We start from the raw sequence: 22,870 nt of genomic DNA, 5'->3' as shown, positions 1-22,870 counted from the left end.
ACAGGCCTCAATTTCTGATTTTCTTGTTTGTTTGTAAAAATGCCTTACTTTAAAAGGATGGAAGAACAGCAGTGGAGAAATAGGGGAAAAGCAGATGTAAGAAAAATTGAAATAATTTCAAGTGTTAATATTTTTTCCAGTATAATACTTTTGATCTGTGTTAGCTATAGGGTTATCAAGGAACCTGTAGAACTGTAGTACTAGACCTGTAGTACTAGACTATGAGACAAACTTTAGCTATCTCACAAACTACACATAAGACAGGAAATAGAGGACACATATGAAGAAACAAAAAGGAGTACACCAACCTATGACCATGACTCTTTACAGGAGTGTTCTTAACAAATATGGAACAAATATCGACTTGTGTTCTGGAACACAAGTACTATGAGAAGCGGCTGATGGAGCTGGGGTTGTTTAGTCTGGAGAAGAGGAGGCTCAGGGAAGACCTTATTGATCCCTACAGCCACCTGAAAGGAAGGTGTGGGGAGCTGGGGGTCAGCCTCTTCTCGCAGATAACTAGCGATAGGACAAGAGGGAATGGCCTCAAGTTGCACCAGGGGAGGGTTAGGTTGGAAATGAGGAGACATTTCTTCTCAGAAAGAGCAGTCAGGCATTGGGATGGGTTGCCCAGAGAAATGGTGGCGTCACCATCCCTGGGGGTATTTAAGGAAAGGTTGGACATGGTGCTGACGGACATGGTTTAGTGGGTAATACTGGGTGATGATTGGACCAGATGATCTTGGAGGTCTTTTCCAAACTTAATGATTCTATGAAATATGAATAGAGCACTTATTAAAACAAGAGAGGTAATATTACTGTGATCATGACGTCAGGACAAATCCTACAAATCACAAGAAAGATCAGTGAAGTTTAGTATTTGTATTGTTAAGATGCTTCAAGACTCATAAATATATATTAATTCAACAAGACAAATAGTTCCCCTCCATCCCATTTTTACTGACACTGCCTATATCATTCCCGATGGGGATACAGAAAGCTTAAGAACTTTGATAAAGTGCTCTTGTAACAGTAAGACATAGAAACAGGCATCAAACAAAATGCTACATGATTTGCTCTTTTGAAATCACACACCAACTCTATTACAACAGAAAAGAAAACAGGGACAAGAAGTCATAAAAACATCTTAAGATTGTTTCAAAAAGACTAACATTTTAAAAAGTACTCTAAACCAAAGGGTGTTTTACAAACAAAGAAAAAACTTATGCGACGAAAATTGTATAGATTACCTCTATATGGTGTTCCAACTGATGTGACATAAACTTTCTTCTCATAATTTTTCAGCCGGTCTTCCAGTACATGAATCTGAACAGAGAACAGTCAAGATGAGAACTGGTGCTTTCAAGAAGCTAAAATTCAGCGTAAGAATTTTCAGCTAAATATAATGACATTCTGTTAAAGCATTTGCTCTGTAATGAAGGCAAGCATTAAAAAACATGTGTTATTAAAAACCGTGCCTAACTAGCTAAGAAAAAGTGTGTACTTATGTACTTATATACACGAGAGTATCTACAGCTAATTTTATGAATATATGCATCTATATCTATATAGACATGATATATGCATTTTATACACATAAACATATAAGAGGGTTGTGTTTTTTTTTGCCTAACATCAAAAAATATTTGCTTTATAAAAAGAGAAGAAACAATTTTATGAAGTATTTTGTTACATTTTTTATTCATGCAAACATTTTTGATAACTTGCATCAGAAACATCTGGTATTTTCATAGATACAGGATAGAGGAATACTTTCAAAAAGATCTTCTGATAGTATAACACAAAACTATTTTACATGCATACTAGTTCTATACTTCCTGTGTGGAGATGTAATACATCGTCATTTGAAAGGAACAAAACATTTAATATTGCAAATACAAGTCAAAAAGAATACTTTTCCCTCGTTCAAACCTTTACCTGCTCTTTGAGCTCCTGCTCTTTCAACTTTGAATCATTGACTAGTGTTGTCTTCTGTGCCAGCTGTGCCTGAAAGAACAGCCACACAAACAAACTACTGAAGATATGATAGGTAACTTTTCAATAAACTTTTACCTTTTAATTAATACACAGAAACTTAAGAGTATTCCTAGTTTCAAGTTGCTGTGACACAGCACTATTTAGAAAGCAAAAATCTATAAAATTCAACTTACCTTAAGTTCTGCTATTGTCACCTAGAACAACAACAAAATTAGATGAAAATGCATATAAGAAAAAAAAAAAAAAGAATATATCATTCACTGTATACAGGCTAAAAAAAAATAAAAGACATCAACTCACTGATTAACTGATGATAATAAAAACTGAAATTACCCAATCATACATATATTTATAAAAATAATTGTATTATATATTTATAAAAATAATTGTTAAACAGTATTTATGGGGTGAATTATTTGCACATGTACTGTGTGGATTGCACAAATCCATCTATGGATTTGTGCGATCACTTAGGCTCAGGTATGTCCACATCCCTCTCCAGATTTCTCATCTAGCTCTGTAAAGCTGTAAATACTCATTATGTGACAAAATTTGTTTCAGACAAACATATCAAGGACAAGTCATGTAAAAATTAAGAAAGGCAAGGAAATATAACATGAACAACAATTGTTGATTTCAATGCACTTCTGAGTAGAACTAAGAAACGTATCAAATACCGTCACTGGTACATAGATTTGATGTAAGTTTCATGTCCTATCAGTGAATATGTAATCCTGATGATTAATGTATGATTTTAAATGACTGCATGTATTTATAGTAGATTTCCACAACAAAGTCAGTAGTGGAACACAGTTAATGGAGAAGTCCTAAAGGCAAAAGATTCAAACGCAAGTATTTCTCAGAATCATGGTTAGGGTTTACAGGTCCATTAAGAATCTTCCTCCATACAAGATTATGCTAGATTATCACCAGCAGGGTGACTATGGTTGATTAAAATTTCTTTTGCTTTTAAATTTTAAATTTTTAAATTTTAAATTTTAAATTTTTTAAAATTTTCTTTTGCTATGAGAACACTCATGTCATGGAATACTTAGTAATATAAAGGGTGTTGTAAGTATACAACAGGGGACAAACATTAGGAGTTGTATTATCTCCTGTCAAAACTAAGAACAGTGAGGTTATCTGTACTGTAAGTTTGTAGTGTCAAATAGTGTCAAATACTTTTTGTGCTTGTTATAAATATATAACAACACAATAGTACGATGATGTAATAATATAAATATTTTTGTACTTGTTATCAAAATGAAAACTAATAATAAGGCTAAAACTAATAATAATGAATTTTCTGATCAATGACAACACCTCATATACTTTTCTTCTTCTCAGTGCAATAACAAGAAGTATTTTTATCCATCAAAGAATTCCTCAAACTAAAATCGATTTTCAGAAGGACAAAAAACCATGCACCCAACTCTTCCTTCAACAAAGGGTTCTCTGTTCACACCTGATGTACTCAAAGGACTATTTCAATGCAGTTTGGAATTTCAGTTCAAAAAAGTCTCATTAAAAATGACATAATGCAATATCCTTTTGTTCTAAAAGTGTGTCCAGTAAAATCAACACAAAAAAAGAAGACATTTCACACCTACAGATATAACAGTAAACATTAATGTCAGCTCACGTTTTCATGGTTTCGATGCTCCTCTTCTGCCATCCTTTGCTTGTATTCCTTTTGCAATTCTTCTAACTGTGCCTGCAACTCATGAACTTTTGCTGTCATTTCTTCTTCACGAGCCTTCAATATACAGGACAAAATACTGGTTACATAATTAATTATCAGCTAACCACTCAAAACCTAATGTCAACGGAGTGAATGCAATCAAAGAGTTATGCCATACACAGAACAGAGTATGTCTGAAATTCAGTCTAAGGGATAGTACTACTACAGGACTACAGAAGAGCAAGGAAAACCCACAAGAGCTTAACAAGATTTTGCGGGCCTTCAACAATTAGACTACAACATTAGATTACATATATCTGTTTGAAAATTTCAAAAAAGAGTAATTTTTCCCTGGCACTACAACAGCGTTCAAGTGTAATCCACTGTACTGCTGGAGAGATTGTGCTTGCTCATATGACCTTTATAAATGGGACACACAATGATACAGAATTGTCTCATACTCTAGAAGTGACAAGAATTTGAATCCTTTTCTCACCAACTCTCCCAAGGATGTTCCTAAAGCATTTTATTTATTTTACTTGTTTTACAGAAACAGCAATCTCCTGTTCACTGAGGAGGTTGGGGAGGGGGCACTCGGCAGCATGGAAGTAAGAAGCAGTGGCAAGAATAGTAAAGAAGGAACAAACATTCCTGTATTGTTTTATGACAGCTAGAAGAGTAAATTTATAGGAGAAAAAATAGGATGATCTAATTCCTAGCGATTTAATCCACCTATTTAGCACTTTGCAAAAATAAGTATTTTTTAAAAAATATGTTCCCTCTGGCCTTTTTGTGAGATAACATGTTAGGAAGCTTAAGAAATAGAATTCCTACTCAAACTGCAGATCTCCATTGCTGACCTAAATTAAAGCTTCAGCTTCATTCACACAAATCAGGCATGGCAGTGAGCTGCCTGTTCCAATATGCACCAGACCAAATTTGTGCAATTAATCAACTGTTACTAAGCACTGCTGATCAAAATTTTTCATTCCATGCAAAATCTCTGGAGTACAAACTATACTGATACAAAATATTCACTGGAAAAGTAACTGGAGAACTAGCACGCTGGTCCAGCTTTAACAGATTTAGGGTAAGCCATAAGTAAAAAAACCAATTATTTCCTTGTAAGGCCACTCTGCACCCTGCTTAAGAATAAGCATCCTCCCCACATTGACTAAGCTGAAAACACACATCACCACAAGATAAATTAAAAAAAAAAAAAAAAAAGTAGTGAATGGGAAGTCATGGTACCTGAGGCAGTTTTACAGCCTAGAAGTTTTAAGAATATCCACCTTAAAAACATGGCTCAAACATCATGACCCCCCCCCATTATTTTCTCTTCATGTGACTTGTGTCCTCAAAAATAGATCAACAATTAAACTTTTCTACAGTTTCTTTTATAGATAGTTACACTGTTCTAGTTAAAAATTCTCAAAATGTAGTATATTCAGTTGTTTCTATTTCTTTTAAAAATAAGAACCTAAATTCTTACATTTTCTAGACTACTGTCCATTCAGATAAATCAAAATTGCATGCACACCATTCTTAGTCAAAGAAGGTAGCTGAAATGCAAAAAAGAAACTCAACTCAAATAATACTTCTGTAAAAGGGACCTACCTGTAAGATGTTATTTGTATAATCCCCTGAATAGAGATTATGATTTTCAATTTGAAACATTTAGAGATCATGTGGGATTCTTACATACTACAGCATCTGGGTTTATAATAATAACCTATTATTCTATGCAGCATCTGGCATACTCTGAGAACACATGAACTACATACTATTTGGATTTAATTGAAGTTATAGACTAAGACTTCAATAAGCCACAGAGCCTATCCCTATTCACATGGAAGACATTATGACAAATGAAAGAATACATGCCTGAAATTAGTTATTGCATATTTAGCTCAAAGATAGACTTAAGATAAACTAGCTGGAGTACAACATTCAATTTAATTATATACTTTAGTTTACTTATAGAAAAAAGACATACCCCTCGAGTTACAGGCTATGCTGATTTTATAAGTCCTTTAATTAGGGAGCAAACAGCAAATAAAGCAAGAGAAGTGCCAGGGGAGCACTTCATAAATAAATCATATTAACAGACTGAATTATTCCTTCTAGTCTTTAATATATATTCACATCAACTTAGTCGAATTTTTAGCATCATTAACCACATTTAAAAACCAGCAAAAAGCTCCACAATTACACGTGCAAGCTTCGTTCTTGCAACTGGCATTATTTTTGCTTCATCTTCTTACCATATGTGACAGAGAAACTTCTCTGCATAAATGTCTTGATGCGAAGTTTCTCAACCCTACCACGAGTCAAGTCAGGTATCCCTTGAGTAGTAACTGGTAACTCCATATTAAATTGAGAAAATCCATACAGCTGTGCATGCATATGTTCCTATTTTTAGTAGGGATCTCAACAAATAGGACACACACTCAATTTAACATAAGTATTTTTCCACTTTTGAGATTCTTGCAATAACTTCAGCAAACAAGGCAAATTCTCTGTTTTGTTTTGTGTTTTTTTTCTCTCCCCAAATAACAGAAAAACACACAAATACACCATCAGGTAAAAAAAAATAAAAATAAAATATCAGGACTACAGCTTACTGCAGTTTTAACATTATCATTCATGTCCTCCAATCAAAAAAGTCAAATTAGCCTACACCAACAAGATTATGCGCCATGTACAGCATGTATGTTTCTGACACAGACTAAATGTATGAGAAAACAGAAAGGAATTATATTTGCATGAATTCCAATCACAGACCTATTTGGACCTTTAAAGTTAGGACTTGAATAAGCCTGCCACGCCCACCCAAATTGCCAGATGTCCAGAAACGGAGCAAAATATAAAATCTACCTACAAGTTAGGGATTTTTAGCATAAAGCACTCAGACATGCTCTTTGGACTGGTTAACTGAACATAAACACAAGTTCTCTTACAATTATTACCAATAGTACTATTCAAGAAACAATCTTTTTAATGTTTCTTTGTGCAAACAGGACTAAAGTTACCAAAATTACATCCTGCATCCCAATACAACGTACAGTCTAGCAACAAAAAACATTCAGTCTTTTGTAGTCAGGCATTTTTGATCTACGTGAACTCCTAATCCAGCTAAAATAGAAGGCATCCCTGGCTGCTAACTTCTGGTTGAAATGTTACTCTGCTTATCTGCAAATGTCATGCAGACAGACTGTTCACTTACAACTAAAAAAGAGCTTTACCAGCATGAAAACTACACAAACAGACTGCACCCTGCACAGAACAGAACCTTACTTTAAGGGCTATGGTACCAGTGCAGATAGTATCACAGAAGGGAGCTAGACCATGAGGATGACATATAAACACTGTTTAAAAACTTACAAGAAACAACACCACCATCTAGTAGAACTTAAGACTTACATGTAACTTGCTTACATTCATTTCAATCTGGAGGACAGAAAAAACTGCTTGAGGACAAAGACCTAACCAGATAGTTTTTACTGAATCAGAGACAGGGCCTGGTTTCTGGTGTTTTTACATGTCCATAAAACATTTTAATTGGAAACTAGGACACCACACATGTAAAGTATAATTCAGTGAGATTCAGAAGAACTTTACTGGAATGCATTGATTTTCTGACAAGTTTTGTAATGAAAAAAAGGAGAATTATTTTTGAAATGTATGTGGGCGTATCACTTTTCAGAAACATACCTCAAGCATTTCTTCATATTTTTCCACAGTTCTTTTTAGATCATCATCTTTTTCTGCGATTTTTTTATGCAACTGTGTTGTCTCTGTGTGATGGTTTTCTATCAATTCAGATTCTACTTCCTGGGCTTTACCTGTAAAAAACAAACAACAACAACAGCAACAACAACAACAAAACAGGCAACATCAAAAAACATACTTATTTTGATAGATCATTGTCGCAACAGTATTACAGAACAGGTTAAAGACAATCATGAAAGGCATCTATAAAGAATACTTGCCAGGAGAATTCATTTTTCACCATAACAGTGACAATTATGTCACTTGACTCTAATATGTATGAATTTTATTGTTTACAGTTTGGCATCCAGATCAGTTTTTTCAGCCTGATGCTGGAACTTCTCTAAAAGTTAACATCACAACCAATATTTATCAAGTAATTCCATCTCCTACTCTATCTATAGAAGGGATCTGAAACAGCTACGAATTTTCAGAAATACCTCACTTAGAGGTGCACTTTCAGTAACTGTGGAGTCAAGAGATACCTTCTTTCAACCTCCAGCTTTTTCAGAAAAAAATCTGAAACATGCTGCAATCTAGTTATAACCACATGGGCATAGCAATCAGACATGAAACGCATCTGGTACTTGTTATTGGTAATAGTGAATGAAGTCTGCAAGACTCGGCTAAGAAAATACACTTCTGATTCTATGCTGGTGTGGCCTCACCTTGAGTACCATGTGCAGTTTTGGGCACCACAATATAAGGACATAAAAGTATTAGTGTCAAAAGTAGGGTTACAATGATGGTAAAGGGTCTAGAGTGCAAGACGTATGAAGAGCAGATGAAGTCCCTTGGTTTGCTCAGCCTTGAGCAGAGCAGACTGAGGGGAGGCCTCATGGTGGCCTGCAGCTCCCTCACGAGGGGAGGGGAGTGGAGGGGCAGGCGCTGAGCTCTGCTCTCTGGGGACAGCGACAGGAGTCGAGGGAATGCCATGGAGCTGGGACAAGGGAGGGTCAGGTTGGGGGCTAGGGAAAGGTTCTGCACCCAGAGGGTGGTTGGGCACTGGGACAGGCTCCCTATGGCAGTGGTCAAGGCAGCAAGTCTGTTGGAGTTCAAGAAGCGTTTGGACAATGCTCTCAGACAAAGGGTTTGATTTTTGGGTGGTCCTGTGTGGAGCCAGGAGTTGGACTTGATGATCCTTATAGATTCCTGCCAACTCGGGATGTTCCATTATTCTGTAAATTTCACTAAAAGGCATCCTTCAGTCAAAAACAGAGTGTAACAGGTTTGTTTTGCTAAAGCCAAAGTAGTATTACAACGAAAACTTACCAATGTGCTTTCACCTCTAAAAGAACCTGTTTTTTTGGTACATGTGACAGATATTTAGTTTCAATAGCTACCATAGATAACTCTTGCCATGACAGATGAAAACATAAACAGTGCAAGATTGAAGAGCCTATAGGCAAAGGAAGAACAACTACATGTGTTTTCCTAATTGTGCTACAATTAACATTCATATGTGCTTTGCTAAGAGAGGTTTTCCCTGATTTCTCTAGGCAGCACTAAGTCATAAAATATATGTCTTTATCAGAATCCCAGGTAAAATGTCTTCCCCAAAACATCTGAAGATCCATTTTCTGGCTACTTTTTAGCTTCTCTTAATTACAGTTACATTAGTACTCCACTTACTGATCGTCTCTTTTAAGGCTGTTTCAAATTCCATTTCTTTTTGAGCCAGCTGAGTATTGAACTCTCTCATTAACTGCTTTAATGTGGAGTTGTGCTTTAATTCAGTATCTTCTTGTTCCCACCTGTACAAAGAAGTCAAAAAAATACACTGAGGAAATAAAATTTTAAAGAGACTGTTAGAATAGCTTAGCAAGGTAGGAAATCTGGGAATATCTCCAAAACTATTTTAGAATGGGCTGGCTTTGAATTAGATGAATTCTGTGGGATTCTCCTTCCCATTGAATTCACCTGGAAGGTACAGGTGTTTCATTAAAAAGAAAAGAATTGAACCACCAGGCTCCCTCACGCCTCCTCCAGAAGATTTTTTTGTGGGCCTTCCCCCCCCCCCTCCCCTCCCCCCCGAGGAAGATGAAGAATCAGAAGTAAAGAATGGGTTCCTTACAGGCAGAGTTTTGAGGGAATTCTTTACTTGGGAAACTATTAGAGCACTGAAGAGCATACTACAGTTTCTGCAGTACATATGAACAATTCTTGATATCATTTGCCTTCTACCATCTCCTCCTCTTCCCAAGTTCACAATCTGAATTTTCAATGCCTGCTAAGATGCCTCAGAGAGTAGGGATACAAAGCCCTCAGAATTAAGCTTTAATAGACTTTGTTTCCCGTCTCAGGGAACTAAAAGTGTACTTTATGTTCTGTTAATGCTGAAAATAACCATCACTGAAACAGATCAAAAGTGGTATTAGTTTGTCAAAAGACAAACCACCTTTTAAACTGTTGACTCAATGTTTTGTGTGTTCATGAAGTGCTACTATCAAGTTGTTCTTTTCTTGCTGTTTCTTTAAATCTATTTAGAAAAATCACAGAAAAATAACAGTCATTGTTAAAAACCAAACTATAAAAAAGTGGTCTTATGGTTTTAGTTAAAAATAAAGCAAAGAAATGTTCCAGACCAGGAACAAAGAATTTACCTGATTTTCTGTTCCATTTCTTCTAAGGACTCTTTCTTAACTATGTCAAGCTCCTGCTGATGCTCTTTTCGCAAAGTACGCAAGTCTTTTTGAAGACTGTTTACATCTTTACGTAGTTTTTGTTTCTCTCTTTCAGTCTCTTCCAGTTTAGCCTGCAAATCCTTCTGCTGGTTCTGCATATCACTTAGTAACTTCTGCATCTCCAAACCAGATTTAGCCTTTTCTTCAACATTTTCCTCAAAAGCTTTCAAGTGGTCATTTCTTTCCTCCAGTTGTTGCTGTAAACTTTCTAGTTTTTCTTTGTATTTCAAACTCGCATCATCCATCTCCATCTTGTGCACTTCATTTACCCTCACCAGATTATTTTCCAACTCTCTTACCTTCTGTTCTAAAAATTGACTGACTGACTCTTTTTCCTGCAACTTTTTCTGGAAATCTCTAATTATGTTCTCCATATCCAAATGCTTTTGTTCTTTAGCTTTCAGTTCTTTCCTACTGCTTGCTAAATCACCACCACACCGAGCATGCTCATCCACTAACAATGAGTATTTTTTAGTTTGCTCCTCAAGTTCTTTCCTGAGGCTTTCAGTCACGCTCTGCTCCTCATGATTTCTCTTCTCAACACATTCTAATTTTTTAAGGAGTTCCTCCAGTTTGTTTTGCAGTTCTAGATGAGAGTCTTTACTTTCTCGTTGTTCCTTTTCATACTTCTGCAACAATTCATCTTTTTCTGTCAGGTCCTTCTGTAACACATGAATTTTCTCTTCATACATCCGTTGGGTACTCTCAAGCATTTCATTTTTTTCCTGCTCTACAGCAGCTTTTGCACTCTCTACTTTTTGCAGCATTTCTTTCTCTAATTCTGTAGACTCTCTTGTTGACTTCTGGATTTGTTCTTCTAAGGATCCAATTTTGGCCTCTCTTTCCTGCACTTTTTGTTCTAAGTCTCTTAACTGATTTTCTCTATCTTGCTGAAATTTCTCTAGCCGCTCCCTTTCTTCCATCTGAGTCATCAATTGCTTTTTAATAGAACCGATTTTTTGCTCCGCCTTCTTTTTCAGATCTGCCAACTTAGTGCTACTCTCCGTATTCAGTCTCTCTTCTAATTCTTTCAGTTCTTCCTCCTTGCTTTTAAGTATTGATGATTTCATTTGAACAAATTCCCTCTCTTTCGCTTCAAATTCAGCTTTCAGTGAATCTATTTTCTTTTCAAGATCAAGCACCTTTTCTTCAGCCTCTTTAAACCTATTGTCTTTTTCAAAAGCCACCTTCTCCGCCTGCTGGAGTTGCCAAGCTACCTCTTGTTGCTCTGTCTCTTTCTGTTCATTATGCTTTTTAAGTTCCTCCATCAAGGAATCATTTTCTGAAGTTTTCTGAGCAATGCGTTCTTCTAGTTCAGCAACTCTTACAGCTTGGATTTTTAACTCTGCAGTTAACTCACTTTTTTGTTTTTCTATCCTGTTTTGCTTTTGTTCCAATGCACTTTTTAAGCTATCCAGACTTTTGCCTTGTTTAGCCAGCTCCTCTTTCAGCTTATTTAGCTCTTCATCTTTTCTATTGGCTTGGGTATTGCTTAGTTCAAGTTTGCTCTGCAAATCTTTAATAGCTTCATGATTTTGTGTAAACTTTGTTTGTGCTTTCATCTTCCACTCTGACAGCTTGGCTGTGCAATGATCTACCTGCTCGAGAGCTGATGCTTTTTCCTTACTCAGCGTCTCAACAGTGGTCGATAACTCCTGTACCTGGTTTAACAACTGCAATCGATCCTTTTCATGTTGCTTGCTTAACAGAGACATGGCTTCTTCCTTCTCTGTTAAACTTACCATACTTTCAAGTTTAACATTAAGCTCATTAATTGTTCTGTTGAGAGCAGAGATCTCTGATTCTTTTTCCTGGAGTTCCTCTCTCATTGAGGTGACAGCGTTGATATTTTCAGATAACTCTTTCCTGAGCTGAGTTATGCAAGTTTCTTTTTCTGATGCTGCCTGCTGCTGGTGCCCTCCTTCTTTTTGCAATTGTTCTTTTTCTGTTACAAGTCCTTCAATGTCAGCTCTCATGGACCTAATTAAGTTGTCCTTTTCTTGCAGCTGCTCCATTGACTTTTGTAAAGAACTACTGGCAGCAGAATGATTCTCTGTTACTACTCTAAGTTGAGCTTCTAGCTCAAGAATTTTTTTTATTTTAGCTAATACCACTTCTTTAACTTTTATAGTTTGGCGCTCACAATCTGCAATTTTACATGTTACTACACCAATTTTTTCATTACACTTTTCAATTAATTCACTGCTTTTTGTTTGCAACATATCTCCAGCATTCTTCCAATGAGCATCCAATTGTGCTATAAGGTCTCCCGACAACCTCTTAAACTCAGTTTCTTGTTGTTGAAATGCCTCCATTTTTTTCTCATAATTTTCATGATCTTTGTCTTGAGAAAACTGCACAGTTTGGAGTTTCTCCTCAAGTGTTTTCAGCATATCAGCCAGCTCAGTAATTTTGGCTTTGTCCTTTTCTTCAATTGCTTTCTGTTTACTGAGCTGTTCCTGAAGCCCCGATTGCTCTTTCAGGGACAGACTAAGATCACCTTCCAACTTTTGGAGCTGTGTTTTCAGGTCACTTTCACTACTTGACAAAGCATTCACATGAGCCAATGACTGCTTTAGCTGTTCTTGTAACTGGTTCAGGGTCTCATCCCTCTTCACCTGTTCTTCCTTCAGTCGGGTTATTTCTGTTCTGGAGCCCTCCTTCTCAGCACTGAAGGTGGCAAGTTTCTGTTTCAGGTCTCCAACTTCCTGCTCTTTCTCCTGCAGTTCCATTTCATGTTTTTCCTGGAGCTCTTCAACCTGCTGATTGAGTTTCTTTTCCCAGCTCTGGGTAACTTCTTCCAACTCCCTCCTATGAGCCTCAGCGAGACTCTCCAGTTGCTCTTTCTGATTAGATTCCAGTTTTGACACAGCATCATTGATTCCGGCTGAGCTGGCATGTGCCATTTCTAGAATTTTAGCATTGAATTCGCTCTCTTTCTGATTGAACTCCAACTGCTTGTTTTCAAGCTCTCTTTTTAGTTTAGATTCCTGCTCGGCAAGTTTCTTTTTAAAGGCTTCCTGCATATCTTTTGATTTCTGCTTCATTTTCTCCATTTTATTTTCCTGACGTTTCAGTTTATTTTCACATTCTCCTTGTAGAGCACTAGTTCTTTCCTCTGTGGCTAACAATTTCTGTTTAAGCTCTTCAACTTGTTCATTCTGTAACTTCTTCATGTGTTCAATTTCCTTTTCCTTCTCAGTTAGACTTCGCTTTGTCTCATCAGCCTCTCTTTGCAGATCCTTTAGCTGGGATTCATACTGTTGTGTGAGAGAGGTTACTTTCTGTGTATTTTCATTGCTTTGCTCTTGCAAATGCTGCTTCAGGTCATGTACCTGGGACATGTATGATTCTAATTCATTCTTGATTTCACTCAGCTGGGATTCAGTTCTTTCTAACTGCTCCCTAAACTGTGATTTTTCTCCTTCCAGATCTGTCAGTTTGTGCTGCAGCTTTGCTAATTCCTCTTCATATGTCCTTGCCTGCTCATTAGAAGTATTTTGATAAGACTGCAAAACCTCCTCTAGTTTTGCAGACACTTGGACAAGTTCAGCTTCAGATCTTTCTGCAGATTCTTTTAGCTTCTGCTCATGTGCTTTTATTTCCTCCAGATGTCTGTCCTTCTCCTCCAATAATTGCTTAAGTTGATTCAGTTCTTCTTTGAGTACCTTCTCGACTCCTTGAATAGAGATCTCATGCTCTTTTAACATAGTTTCAACCTCTTCTTTGTGCTGATTCCTCTCTTCTTCCAACTTTCCTTCCAATTCTTGCTTTGCTTCACCTGCTTTACTTTTCAATTCTGAGAGTTCTTTTTCTAAATCAAGACGTACTTTTAGTGCTTCTGATAGCTCAGATGACAGTGCTTCTAACTCAGTTTGTTTCACATCAAGTTTTTCTAAAGTTTTTTCATTCATCTCTTCTATATGTGTATGGAAAACTGTTTCTTTCTCTTTCAATATTGTATCTATTTCTTGTTCTTGCTTTTCTCTCATTTTTTCTATTTCAACTACATGTTGTTGCTTTAGAATTTGAAATTTTTCCGTCCAAAGCTTTTCTTGCTGCTGTTGCATGTTCTCCAATTCTTTCTTGTGTTTTTCAACCATATCATTAATTTCCTTATTATGTTGCTTTTTTTCAGACTCCATCAGAGTGCTCAATTCCTCTGATCGGTCTCTGTCATCTTGTGAATACTTTGCAAGAGAGCTCTCCAATTCAAGAATCTTCTGTTAGAGAATATAGATTTAAAGAATATGAGTATTCCAAATATAACAAAATGATCAAATTAGAAAAAAACAAACAAACACATACACAGGAAAATTGCAAGTATAGTTAAAAGTCACTTATTCTATTGTTTATAACAAATATCATTTTTTACATAAACCTTTAATTAATTTAGTTTGTTTTTGCCATTGCTTCCATGAAGTTAATTAATTGAAAAAATAAAGTTCTATTCCACTGCAGTGAATAGACAAAATAAAAACTTTGAAAAAACATTTAATTAATTCAAACAAAATAATTCATTCAGTACTTCTGAGAACAATGTTCTTTTGTTGTTGTTGTTAAAGAACAAACACACAGGATTAAACATATCCTGAGTCCATGTGGACTACTGGGCTGTATAGATACACACCAGTTTATCTTAATTCCACCTCTCAGTGAATTGCTTCTGTAAGGATAAAACGCCTCTAAAGGCAAAAATTCCAACTTAATGTTTGGAGTGTTTGTTGAATAATGTACAAACTTGTTTTAGCAAATAATACAATCTTACTTGTGACATAATGAAAAAGATACTTTAAAAAATTACACAAATCCTTACTTAAGCATCCTTAAAGTGTTTGTATGGTAGTAGTATCCAGAAATTAAATTGGTTAAAGCTTTAATCTCCTGTATAACGTACATAAAACCTATGTACATGGGTGTACATGGGAATGAATTTATATCCTACATTGTGAAATTAAAACAAACCCGATGACAATAAATCCACAGCATCTGTAAACCTGTCACAGTTATATATATATATATATGTATATATGATATATATATATGTGTGTGTGTGTGTGTGTACCAAAATAAATTCTTTAAAGTGTTTTCTCTTCTGGAATATTTACTCACAGTTCTAGAAGCCTCTACTTCTTGATGCATCTCCTGAAGTTTCTTGTCACACTCTGCCTGTATTGCTTTCTTCTGCAGCTCTAATTCTTCTAAGGCTAGGGATTCCTGTTGCTCTTGTTCCTGAAGGGTTTTTAAACACTCACTCTGATTTTTCTCCTGTATAAAAATGAGCAAAACAATAAACTATAATGATGGTCCACACCTTCAAAAACAGTACAATAGGACATTTATAAACAAGTTAACATAATCATACATATTTTTTCCACATACAAAACACAGTGTATATTTCATCTGTGAAAGTTGTTATAAAATCATTTCAATTTTCTTTTCTTGGCAACCATTTGTCTTTGTTTAACAAATGTAATGCGACTTCAGCATTTAATAGTGGAGACCAGCCAAATGGAGAGTAACATATGAGAGAATGAAAGATCTGTCATCACTCGATTCTACCGCTAATATATTTTCACACTTTCAGTCCTAGACTCCAGCCATCCTAGTCTCCAGCCACAAAAGAGGAGCATAAATGAGCGTCCATTTATTAAATGAAATTGCACAATGACCTGAAGTGGACTATAGATTACAGACAAGAGCAAAGAAACCAGTGATCCCTGCCAGCCTGACTTTAAAGGATTTTTTTTTCCAGAGATCAACCACTATGCATGTATAACTCTGTCAACATAACACAGACAGACACAGTGGATATTAATACATTTCAACTAACAGCCTCATTCCTTGTACCTCTTTTTCTCTAGTTTCTGTGGCCAATCTCCAATGATCCAGAGGTAGAAATTCAAAAAAAACCAAACATGTCTAACAAAGTGTTAAAAAACAGAATCTTTCCCAGAACATACAGCTGTCAGTGAACATCAATAGTGATTCGTTATCATTATTCAGTCTGAATCACTGCAGCTATTTTCCTTTCATGCTCTTAAGTCTCTGAGCTCCTGGACTTTGGGAGGGCACCCATATCTGAATGCACAAGGACTCCCACTGTGGACTTAGGTCAGATTAAGACCTCTAGTTCCACCTCAGGCTTAGAGAAATGTCTTTTCTAGACATTTTAGCAATCCTTACAAGAGCTGCCTTCATCTTCTCATGGAACTCCTTTTCTTGGACCCGCAATCTCTCATTTAGCTCCCGATCTTTGGTTGCCATTTCTTTTTTATGCAATTTTTCCAGTTCAGCAACACGATCTTCTGAAGACTTCTACAAATTACAAGTCAGAAAAAAATTATTTTGAAACATTAAATAACAAACTTTGCATTATTCCACAATAAGAAAAGCAGTGCAGAGAGAAGAAACCAAACCTATTCGCCTCCTTTGAATAAATAACAATTACTTGAGTCACTTAATAGTAATAAGCCCTGTCAGATGTTATTTTCAAGATTGAAGTTATCCACCTTCCTTCTTAAGTCTTTCATACTTCTAGTAAAAGAAACACTGTTCATTTTACAATGACTAACATATTGATTTTAAACTTCTAGTGAGTAACATCTATATGGAGAGTTTTTTAGTTTATCTTATGTTTTAAATAAATCATCAATCCCAGAAGTTATTTTTTCTAGAATACATTAAACAGCAAGAATTTTATAACAAAGTTCTGATATATCAATGCATTTTACAACTATAGTTTACTTGCAATTGCATTATTAGATTAAAACAGCAACACAGAGGGAGTTTCAGCTTTTACCTTCATAATCTCAACCACCTCTTGTTTCACTCTGGTTAACTCCTGTTGAAGATTTACCCTTTCTTCCTCATTTGCCTTTTCTATTGCTTTGATTTTTTCATCCATTTCTGCCTGCAATTTTTTCCGGGCTTCCTCTGTTTTTTGGGCAATACTCAGAGCCTTCTCAAGCTCTTCAAAAGCTGCAAAGAAAAAATAAAAACAAAACAAAACAAAACAAAACAAAGGCAGTCAAGAAGTAGCTATATCACTTATCAGAAGAACAGCTTCCCAGTAACTGTAAATTAGACAAGTGACAGAAGAAGGAGCTTAAGAATCCATCGAGAATTCACATGGGTTTATTATCTAAAAAGGAAAGAGAATCGACAAATAGCTGCGAATGCCTTAGTTGTTTCTGGAGTTCAATAGCTTCTATTTCTTTCCCTAAAATCACTATAACGTATAAAAAACACATTTAAAAAAAAAAAAAACAAAAAAAAAAAACAACAAAAAAAAACTATGGCCCCTTCTCTGGCTATGTGTGCTGAATAAATGTCAGCTTTTCATGAAAGAGCTCTTCCTGAACAGAATACTGAAGTATTATACCAGAGCAATTTATTTACCAAAGAATTGTTCCCTTCAACCAGTGCAACCTTGATAACCTTTTCTTTAAACTTTGTGTTTTTGTGGAGTCTATAAAGATGACTTTTGCCAATTGGCTTTTGTCAGTTTCATTATTTCACTATTTACTTTTAATATAGACTACTATCAACACAATTAAAAGGGACACTGGAAAAACGTGTGTGTGTTACAAAGACCGTCTTATGCTTCTGATCTTTGCAAAAAGATCTATGGAAAACATAATTAGCATTTGCTATCAAAAAGCTTGAATATCTATAAGACGTTACAAAAGAACTCTAAAGCAGGAGCAATAAAAGTTATTTACTTTTGCATGAAGTGCATAAGTCTGCTGAATCGTTTTAATTTATGCATCAGAAGCAATAAATCCACAGCTGTTTCCTACGATAAGCACTATTTTATCATACTTTATTCACTCCATAGATGACCATCTAGATGTAGACAAAAAGCAAATCAATTCCTGCATTACGAGCTGTTTTCTTCTTATTGTTTTTCAATATCAGCATTTGAGTTCCTCACTGAAACTGATGGCAGAACCTGCAGAGATTTACACAAGACTAGAATGTCATTGCTATCAGGGAAGTCCCTTTTCCTGAACAGGGTGTGAATATGGAAAGCCCCTGCTGCATGTCAAAAGAAAATGCAGTCTCAAGACAGCATAGTATACAGTTAATTCTTTGCAGAAAAGAACTTAGGCCAAAAACCTCTGTAAAATTCAAAATCATAGTGCCAGTATCACATTTGTAATTTATCAAAGCACAGAAAAACTTGGACTGGTTGGATATTAGTCTGAGAACAGTCATCAAATCTTTTTTTAAGATGTTATTTAGTACGCTAGTCCTTCTTCCACTCTACCCCAAGACAGACATCTCTAATTTCTTTGATACGTCGTTACTTAGTAGGCATTCACAGCAATTCCTGTAATCCTTTTTTTGTGAAACAAACATAAAAAGTTATCCATCTTTAACAACATTCAGGCAGGAATTTGAGAAGAGAAATTTTCAATTAAAAATCTTCAGATAACTTCTTTGAAACTGGAGCCTTTAACTACAATCTACGTTTTATGAGCCACTGCGGCAAATATGTTTTCAAGTAAGTTAAGTCTGTAAGACTTCATTCACCCAAAGTCTGACCTTTTCCAGCTGTTTTCTGACGAAGCCTTTCTATGAGTACTCACAGCAACAGTTATGGTTTAGGATGCAACAGGGCTGCTATGGACCCTGCCAATACTGAAGCACATCACGGTATCTACTTTTTCATTCCCAATTCTACTTCAATACTAGAACTCTTTACAAAAAGCTAAGAACTCTAGAGATTATTTCAAAGAGCAGAACAGTCTAAAGCACAATGCCAGCATGCACTAGACTTATAGCTCCTTATGAGAGGTAGCTACCATGTTTCCAAGCATGGTTCTTTGCTGTCCCCAACAAGGCAATCACCACCTGGGGGCAGGTGGGTTCCAGTCCTTCTCCCTCACCCCCCAACCCATTACCAATGCAGGCTGCACAACTATGTCTGGAGATTGGCAGGGACTTCTCTCATTCCCCTTCAGCCCTAGCAAAAGCACACAGAGACAGCTAAATCTGCCTAAAAAACCCTACCAACTTTTACCAAATATAGCTTTGCAAATAAAACTGCGATGAAAGGATATTAAGTTACTTCACTTTCTCATAAGCATTTTCTGATTCTTGTTCTACGCAACATAAGCTTGATTTTATTTGAGAGAAACCTATTCCTTCTGAGAAAGGAAGGATATTGCATTTGCCACAGCCCACAGATCCACTACAGATGATTCAGGATCATGCTAGGATTGACTACTGAGATTGTGATAGCTGAGCCACATGCAGTATGACAGCTGCATTGCCGTAATTGCAAGCAGGATGCTAAGACAAACGCCAGACAAAAGCTGGTGGATAAAACGTCAAGAGAGCATGAAAGCACAGAGGAGCAACACACACTTCGTTCTCTAAAAGTTAAATTATATGCATCTCAGGCCCTTTTAGCACTTCAGCAAAACAGAACATTTGACATCAAAGTAGTTAATTCTAGTGTAGCATGGCACAAGCAAGTTTCAAACCAGTAGAAGGCTAACACCAAGGAGACAGAACATGGTCTAAATTATTATTACTACATCCTTATCTACTGAAGCTTTTAGTTCTACTGTGGATGAAAGCCTAGAATAAGAAGTCTGTACTTTTATCCAAATACATCTATTCTGAACCCAAAAAGCAGACAATGCCTTTGTTATTACCCAACCAGCACAGCTACTGTTGAGAAAAGCTCCTTCCATCTAAGGTATGGATGAAGTTAAAACTCACAAAGGCACACTGGCAAAACAGAAACAGTAACAAGCACATCAACAAGGCCTGGGGCAAGGCTTGCAAGATCTCATTCGTCTGACAAAACCTAACGAACAGGAAGCTTTCCTGTGCAGTGTATATAATTAAAAAGAGCCTGAGCAGAGTTTGAAAAGTGTCAAGTTTGCAAAACTCACTTTTATAAAATGTGCACTAGAAAGTTGACTGTTTTACATATGCTACTCCAAGGTATTAGTCACAGTTCTCCCTACCTTGCCTCTGCTACCCAGAGTAATCCCAGTCTGTACTGCGAAGACTTCTTGATTATTCTCACCAGTACTGCAGACATGTATTATCTTCAGCTCTAGTGCCATCTACTGCTGGCAGCTGTGAAGAAAGCACTGAACAGAAATGGCAAAGGAGGGCTTTGCATACTTTCATACTGAAAGCCAAGAGCCAGCATCTTGTCAAAAAGCTACTTGAGAAATAAAGGCTCGATCCATTTCCTATAGTTGGTTTGCACATCTAGATAGGATTTATAAATGAATAATCGAGGCTTGTTCGTTCTTTCTAGAAAGGTGCTAAGCTAAAGGTGCTAAGCATAAACTAATTAAGATTGCAAAGGAAATTGCACCTGCAAAGAACAGCCAAGTAAAGCAGTATGCTATCTAAGGACTTTGTTTTACTTTACAGAACATAAATAGGTCAATAACCTGCATTCTGAGAAGTCAGAAAAGACATGTCAAGTATTCAGGAGTAACAGAATCCTAACAGTAAGTTTACAAATGCTATGACTAATTTTGTTGAAGGAAAATATAAATCTATGTACATTGCAAAGCATTAAAAATCAGTTGCAGTTGCTGCAAGTAAAAGAACTGCCATTGCCTGAGAAACACATAATTTACTTTTTAGAGCCCAGCCCAAGCACCCAATGTTTGATGTAAGAAAAAAGAGCCCTTACCCCAGTCCTGTTCATACAAGGCTTGGGAAAGGCACCATGATTCACTTATTGGCATGTGTGGATGCACAAAAACAAGATGCTCTGTGAGATTTCAATATAATGCATCTCTAACTACAAAAAACTGAACTGCAACATTACCTGGGAGACTCAGTTACAGTTTACATATCATGCACAAAATAAGCATACATATCTTTTTATTATTTCAGCACACAGAAATGCAGAAACATTGAGCTGTCACAATTCCTACTTGTAATAATTCAAACACTGGTGCTTTTCAGCAAAGTCACTTCATCACACAGAAAAAAAAGCCAGATATGTAACACTAATTCAAAATATGAAGTGGCCACAAAATATACAATTTTTTAGCCAAATTATGCCACTATGATGAAGTAAGTGCCAAGTATAAGGGTATTATGCTTATCTTTATTTTGCCATTAGTAAAATTTAACATGTCTATAAACTCTTTATTCCACAAGGTAAATTCTTCACTGAATCATAATCTAGAAAAAAAAGTCTAGAATTAAAAATCACTTACATTAACTAGCCAAGAAACATGAGATATGCTGAACTCAAATACATGAAACCATCATTTCTTAGGACTGGTGAAAATCAAGGGCTGTGACCCAGAAGTAATTCCAAGCTCTCCCAATATTCATGGTGGTTTTCTCAGATGGCAGAAGAACTGTTTCAGCTGTACTAAGTTCTATTTCAGTTGTGTACCACAACTTTTTTAGAACACATAAGACAATCTAACAGGTCACCTTACAATTTTGCCTATCTTAGAAGTTGTATTAACAAATTTTCCGAGGGTTCCAATATCCACACATGTATGCTTAACAGAGTGCTGAAATAAGGAATTAAAGGTAAAGTGGACACTTATGCACCATAAACATTACCAGAAGCACTTAAAATAACAACGAGAGAATGTTTAACACACAAACCTCCTCTTTGTACAGTGCAAAGTATTTAATACATTATTCATTAGTGAAATTACTTGTCACTACAATAACTAAGTTTTCTAGGTAGCCAGAGCATCATCTTTAACCTACTTTCAGTTTCCAGCTACGTAAACCAGAGGAAATTACATTATTAACAAGTGCATGTAGATATTACTTCCTAATTAGAGGTTTCTACCACTTCAAAAGCTGCTGTAGTTCAGACAACAACAGCAGTAACTTTGTACCTACAGAAGCACTACAATGATACTGAAGAATTTATTTTTAAAGACAATATCTTGAAGAAAAGCTTTCTAGTCTCCAAGAAGTGAACAAAATCCAACTTCAGCAAAAGAATTACTGATTTCTGAAATATGCATTTTCCAAAGCTAAAAATGCACATGCAACCTGAAGGGAAAAGAGTTTGTTATTTTGTTTGTTATTTTTTTTATTTGTTTTGTTATATTGTTTGTTATTTTCATAGGGTGTTCAAGTGTCCTCTCTATGAACACACTGTGTATTTCCTTTGCTGGTTTTGGAAGTTAAATTTGTTCTTCTGCATTACAGCAAAATGAACTCACCAGACAAACTAATCTCTAAAATTGGACATTCTGGCCTAATTTACAGATTCAAAATAAACTGCTATGAAGTGTATGGTTAGAGCTTCTCAATACTTTTTATAGAAAAAAATAGCATAATGCATGTTTTATGCAAACTAACCACATCTTAGCTTCTGCCAAGACAGTGAACTCACCCTAAATGCTTATGAGAACAAATTAAATGCTTCTATAAGAATACTTATAGACACAGTGCAGAACAGTTTTCATTATGTTTAAAAAACTAAGTGGGGGGCTGACTACAAGCATACCATTTATGTTATCAAATTTCCAACAAAAGCAAACTTAATTATGTAATAGCTGTATAAACACTAGGTTCCAAGCCTGAAACAAAAGTATCATCATTGCTGTTTCACTAAGGAAAAAAAAAGGCAGAAATGCTTCCACTACACTTATCAAAAGAAAATGTTTATTATGGTTGTAACACATCCTTCTGTCTCTAGCTCTTCCCAAGCTCTTATGCACTCATCGCTGCTTTTTGTATCAAATACAGATGGCATTATTATGAT

The 22,870-nt window shown here is 36.0% G+C and overlaps 1 protein-coding gene across 5 annotated transcripts in view; it reads right to left on the bottom strand.

The window, feature by feature from the left end:
- Positions 1-22,870, bottom strand: part of GOLGA4 (golgin A4) — a 63,167-nt gene that overhangs the window by 13,294 nt on the left and 27,003 nt on the right. For 3 of the 5 annotated variants that reach the window (XM_084281246.1, XM_084281249.1, XM_084281250.1), the window contains 10 exons: positions 16,937-17,115; positions 16,321-16,452; positions 15,247-15,402; positions 10,054-14,357; positions 9,083-9,204; positions 7,394-7,524; positions 3,641-3,754; positions 2,172-2,192; positions 1,939-2,007; positions 1,251-1,326 (listed from right to left, as the gene is read on the bottom strand). In XM_084281246.1, coding sequence (XP_084137372.1) covers positions 1,251-1,326; positions 1,939-2,007; positions 2,172-2,192; positions 3,641-3,754; positions 7,394-7,524; positions 9,083-9,204; positions 10,054-14,357; positions 15,247-15,402; positions 16,321-16,452; positions 16,937-17,115 — 5,304 coding nt within the window. The remainder of the gene's footprint in view (positions 1-1,250; positions 1,327-1,938; positions 2,008-2,171; positions 2,193-3,640; positions 3,755-7,393; positions 7,525-9,082; positions 9,205-10,053; positions 14,358-15,246; positions 15,403-16,320; positions 16,453-16,936; positions 17,116-22,870) is intronic. The other 2 variants (XM_084281247.1, XM_084281248.1) reach the window with 2 other exon arrangements.

This window comes from Netta rufina (genome assembly GCF_964035555.1).
Source record: "Netta rufina genome assembly, chromosome: 2".
NCBI classification, from domain to species: Eukaryota; Metazoa; Chordata; class Aves; order Anseriformes; family Anatidae; genus Netta; species Netta rufina.
Note: the sequence above shows the minus strand (reverse complement) of the source record. Positions and strands in the feature narration are given on the sequence as shown.